Source organism: Limulus polyphemus, unplaced genomic scaffold, assembly GCF_000517525.1.
Source record: "Limulus polyphemus unplaced genomic scaffold, Limulus_polyphemus-2.1.2 Scaffold1226, whole genome shotgun sequence".
NCBI classification, from domain to species: Eukaryota; Metazoa; Arthropoda; class Merostomata; order Xiphosura; family Limulidae; genus Limulus; species Limulus polyphemus.
The window spans coordinates 183327-188989 of record NW_013666836.1 but is presented as its reverse complement, the minus strand read 5'-3'; the positions used below and the strand labels follow the sequence as shown (position 1 = coordinate 188989).

At 32.3% G+C, this 5663-nt stretch overlaps 1 protein-coding gene across 2 annotated transcripts in view; it reads left to right on the top strand.

Moving 5' to 3' along the window:
* The window catches only part of LOC106462694 (metabotropic glutamate receptor-like), an 85836-nt gene extending 82349 nt beyond the window's left edge, over positions 1–3487 (top strand). Inside the window, exons 5-6 of one of the 2 annotated variants that reach the window (XR_002611336.1) lie at positions 1191–2217; positions 2269–3487. Coding sequence is in view for 1 of the 2 variants with exons in the window: in XM_022390015.1 (XP_022245723.1) it covers positions 1191–1282 (92 nt within the window). In the remaining variant the exon portion in view is untranslated. Of the gene's footprint in view, positions 1–1190 lie in introns of both variants that reach the window. The other variant, XM_022390015.1, reaches the window with a different exon arrangement.
* Positions 3488–5663: the final 2176 nt, after the last annotated feature.

Sequence of the window (5663 nt, the reverse complement as noted above, 5' to 3'; positions counted from 1 at the left end):
GCCCAAATGTTTTGTTCATCTCAAAGTAATTTAGCACAGGTTTGGATTTGCTGTTTTTAACGCAGTTTTTCTTTGATTTTATTTTGCTTGACTGTTTAACGATTAATTTTCTATAAATATTTATATATATATATGTGTGTGTGTGTGTGTGTGTGTATGTACATATACATATACAGTAATTATGTATACATGTTACTACTGTTTGTTTTCAGATTTCAATATTTATGTAAACTGTTGTAGGTCATGTTTTTAACTTAAACGTTTCTAGCAATTTGTATTGTTGTTTAGCCCGAAGGAAAGTTAACGTAACATAATGGTCGTCTCTTAATGAACTAGAACCTTCTTGAAAGGTTAGAAAACATTTTGAACCATACGTAAAAGCGAGTTAGTCTAGATTGGATTAGTGAGTCAGTTGATGGTTTAGTTAGTCAACCAGCTAATTTGTTTAGTGCTTTGAATATTAAATTTGTGTGTCGGCAGAAAGATAGAGATACGAAATTAGCAATTAAATGTAATTTTTGTTAGACGTAGTTTACTGACGAAGTTAAAGACCTATCGGTGAATTATGAAAGTAGAAATTGAAGATATAAAATAGTATTGCTATTGCTACATGGGCTGGACTTTCCATTATGCTACATGGACTGGACTTTCCATTATGCTACATGGACTGGACTTTCCATTATGCTACATGGGCTGGACTTTCCATTATGCTACATTGGCTGGAATTTCCATTATGCTACATAAACTGGACTTTCCATTATGCAAAATGGCTGGACTTTCCATTATGCTACATGGGCTGAACTTTCCATTATGCTACGTGGGCTGGACTTTCCATTATTCTGTTTACCAAATAATCTAAAATAACGAGGCCAACAATAGCAACTATTATAGCAATACCTACCTACCTTTTGATGAACTGGTTTTATCTTTACAATACATAATATATGGGTTAATGTTCACTGGACTGGTAGTTTATTAAACCCATTGTAATAAAATCCATTAAATTTATAAATTTCACCAAAACAATAGTTTGATGATCATTAATTGACAACGTTGATGTTTTACTAGTCTGTTGCTTTAAGAACAAATAAAGAATCTGTTCATCTTTTGTCTTTCTTCATTTTTCGAAGAAAAAAAGGTATTTGATTTTGAAAGTCTTGTTTATTTTTTTGTATTTTTTTTGCGTTTAGGCAGTTCAGCAGAGCAAGTGAAACTGACAGTCCAAACCACACCCTCAAAAACTCAGACAGAAAGTGATCGTGACAGTTTGGCTTCTTTGTGAACAACAAACACGCGTAATAAATGTGCTTCCGAAGAGAGAGAGATCTGTACGAAAGTAAGATTAGTGGATGCGAAGAGTAAATAACAAAACAGTGTTATAAAACCTTGATGTTAGTGATAACTTTCTTCATAAAATTAACAAAAGACCGGAGGTTTTTATGATACATCTTGTCCGTCAGAGATTTTCTGATAAAACGCTTTCGTTCTAACGCTATTACATTCTATCGGAATGTAGATTCTTTTTCAGTTCAACCAAAAGGGGCTCACCACACGGCAGACATTATAATGTTTAATGTTATGATATTCAAACATAAGATATTTTTAATTATTTCCTAATATCAGTGGTTACTCATGTTATGTCATCCTCCAAGTCTTCCCCTTTGGAATTCAAGCACGTAATCCAATAGATGAAAAAAGCCAGTGAAGAAGCTTCTTGCCACCAATGATGTCTGTAACAACGAGATCTATAAGATGTGAATGAGGTCTCGTAAAAACCTTGGATATTTGTACTAATCCTTAAGGAAGGTACTCATTTTAAGCCCAACTTTGTCTCTCTTGTTTCATCTTGAATATGTCTCACTTAAATACTTTGGCGTAAATACTTTGAAATAATAGACAAGGCTTTATCGTTTGAAGTCTTTAACATTTTTATAGAATGAAATATGTGATTAATTTGACTGAGCACTACGTTCCAGTAAATGATTTAGGTTTTTAGATGGCGCTCTTTAGATTACTGAATCAATTGAAATACTGTGCGAAATTAAAAGTTTGTAACTAAATGCTTACTACTTTATCATTCATAGAGTAAACCTAGTAGTAGGATGCAAATGATTGCTTACTACTTTATCATTCATAGAGTAAACCTAATAGTAGGATGCAAATGGTTGCTTACTACTTTATCATTCATAGAGTGAACCTAATAGTAGGATGCAAATGGTTGCTTACTACTTTATCATTCATAGAGTGAACCTAATAGTAGGATGCAAGTGTTTTTTTTAAGATGGGTTCTCTAATTTTTAGATTTTCAAACTTTTTTATGTCTTGTAACGGTGAAGACAGTGAAGATTTATGTGTAATGACAATAAACATTTGTCTTTTGTGAATAAAATGGGGCTCATTTGCAAAAGACCATCTGTTTTTGTCACGCACGAGGCCTATAAGCTGCATATAATTACGTTTTAAAAGCTTATTGAACATTAAATCTGGAGATCTATGTGATTTCGTAATGCCTCTCCCTCTCTTTTTAAATCCAATTTATTGGCTATGAGGACAGGTAATTTTGTACTGAAAAGGAACCTGGGCTCATAAGGTTGTTTGACAAAATACATTTAAAGTCAAAATAAAACTAAATGAGAAGAATTCTCGAAGAGTGCTTGAATGTAAATATTGTAATTATATATAACTGTTCTGTCCGTGTACAACAACGTTCGTGGACATCACATGGTGCGTGCTCCATTGATGTTTCCCAGCACATCATTTTGGGCTTTTGTTGTTTGTATCTGTCAATATAGGCAGCATCATATTATTTAGGTTTCCTACACAACCAGAGACGTTCACTCGCACATCCTTTTGGCCTTTGTTGTCACGTTACTTTGTTGACTGTACTTGTGTATACAATCGGTAGTGTATTATTTAGCTGTACACATCTATACAACCAGGAAAGTTTACCAGCATATAATCTGGTCTTTGTTGTAACATTACGTTGTTGCTGTATTGTGTATACAACAAGCAGTGTATTACTTGGTCGTACGTTACGTTAGTTATGTTGACTGTAATTGTGTATACAATAAGCAGTGTATTATTTGGTTGTACCTGTCTATACATCCAACAGTGTTTCTCAGCACTTCCTCTAGTCTTGTTGTCACGTTAGTTATGTTGACTGTACGTCTATGAAATCAGTAACGTTTACCAGAACATTCTCTGGTGTTTGCTGTAACGTCACTTTTTTAGATGTACCTGCCTCTACAACCAGCAGGGTATTGTTATAACGAGAGTCATTAGAAAATAGATTGTAATCAAACGTTAATTCATTTCACGATTTTTGTGATAATTAAGTTGATTGAATAGAGTTACCACATTATGTCATAAGAGCCTGGGCCATCAATCGTATTATATCGGAAAAGGTTGAATGTCTGTAGTTTTTGGTTAAGAAGGTATTATATGTAGCTAAACAGGAAATAATAAAAACATGTTCTTTGGCTGTGAATTGGTATATGAATCGCCTATTTCATGTTTTAAGCTTAGATAGTAAAAAACATGAAGTTGAAATATTCTGATAACTTTACTTGTTACTAAGTTGTATTTTTGATAACAACAATCTACTTAATAGGTATTTTAAGTACTGTTTGCATTCATTGTGATTTTTAATATTCATATCGCTTTTAACAGAAACTGTGCTTATTCCAATACAGGGCTGTGGGAATTATAATCGAACTAATTTACCAAGTCTCACTTAAAAATCATTAAACACGGTAGTGCTTAGTACGTAGGATAGGCCTAGAAAAAATGGCTGCCGCATTCAATCTATTACTTAATGATGCTTACAAATAACTGTTAAAGTTGACTTATAACCTTGTTTGAGCATCTAATTGCCATTATCGAGTGTTTTACAGCTTGTGAGACTTCAATATCATTGAAAAGTGTTGCTAAAGTGGAGAACTGGGAACTAGCTAAAGAGCCAAAGTGTTCATCTTTATTTTTCTTTTCTCACGCTTGCCAAAAAATTTGTGAAGTTTTCGCAAAGGCTTTAGCACGACGGAAAATCATTTTAAGAGCACTTGAGAATAGGCTATCAAAAAACAAGGCAGTGCTCTTAGTATAAGCTAAAATAAAATCATAATTCTAGTGTAAACGACGTTATCATTATCCCTTGAAGTTATCTTTCTTACAAATATTTTGTGTTCCTTTAAAAAGCATAAGTACAGGAGGAAACAGGATCTACCAGCCAATAATATATGAACATTAGATTACTATAACGTGTAGAATAGTCAGTGCTTTGTACACTATACAATCGGTGTTATTAGGGAGCCAACACTTATATTATGTGTGAAGTGAAGGAGTAAAAAAAAAATCAATACACATAATATTAAATTCTATTACACACATTCATAGAACACACTAGATTTTAGTCAGGGAAAAAAAAGTTACAAAACGAGTAATAAAAACATTTTGTAAATGTAAAATGATGTAGGGATGGCAGTGCTAAAAAGAATGCAAACATGAATATAGGAATGATAACAGGCATACATTTTTCATATGTTCTTTTCTTACTGCAGGTTCCTCAACATTAAGTCCCAAGAAGTCAAGATTATGACCAGTGATGATTAATAATCTATTGTAGCCAATTGTATGGTATAATAGCAATATCTGAGGTCATTCAACAAGTGAAATTATAAACTAACAAAACTGATATGATATTAACAGTATATGATATCAATAATAGATATTACCATTAAATTATAAAAAAAATAAAACAAATTTTCACTTAACAACTTACTTCAACGAAATTGTTTAAAAAAGAGAGGAACAAGTAATAAAAAATTGCAAAAATTATGTATGACGTATAGATGGCACTGCCAAAAAAGTACAGAAACGAGGGAGGGATGAATACACAAAAGTCGTTACAAAAATCACTATAAAGTAGCCAAATCTTGCCAAGAATAACTTTTATCTACAACTAAATGTTGGTTCCTTGTCATTTGTATGAATTCAGGTTTGAATAAAAGTATTTAGACTGAATAGTGCTATACAGTCTTACAGTGGCTAATAAGTTTGTAAGATTGACTCAGTACTTACTGGCTACTTATGTAAGGATTTTTATATGGTTTTGCGTATTCATCCCTACTTTGTTTCTGTACTTTCTGGCATTGCCATCCCTACAACATACTTAAATTTTCCAAAAATGTTTTATTCCCTGTAATCATATTAAATACACCAGGTATTGCTTAAATATCTAGGTATAATATTATTAAGTACACCAGATGTCACTTAAAAATTTAGTCTTAATTCTACTAAATACACTAGGTCTTACATAGAAATCTAGATTTAATCGAACTAAATACACTAGGTCTTACATAGAAATCTAGGTTTAATCGAACTAAATACACTAGGTCTTACATAGAAATCTAGGTTTAATCGAACTAAATACACTAGGTCTTACATAGAAATCTAGGTTTAATCGAACTAAATACACCAGGTCTTACATAGAAATCTAGGTTTAATCGAACTAAATACACTAGGTCTTACATAGAAATCTAGGTTTAATCGAACTAAATACACCAGGTCTTACATAGAAATCTAAGTTTAATCGAACTAAATACACTAGGTCTCACATAGAAATCTAGGTTTAATCGAACTAAATACACTAGGTCTTACATTGAAAT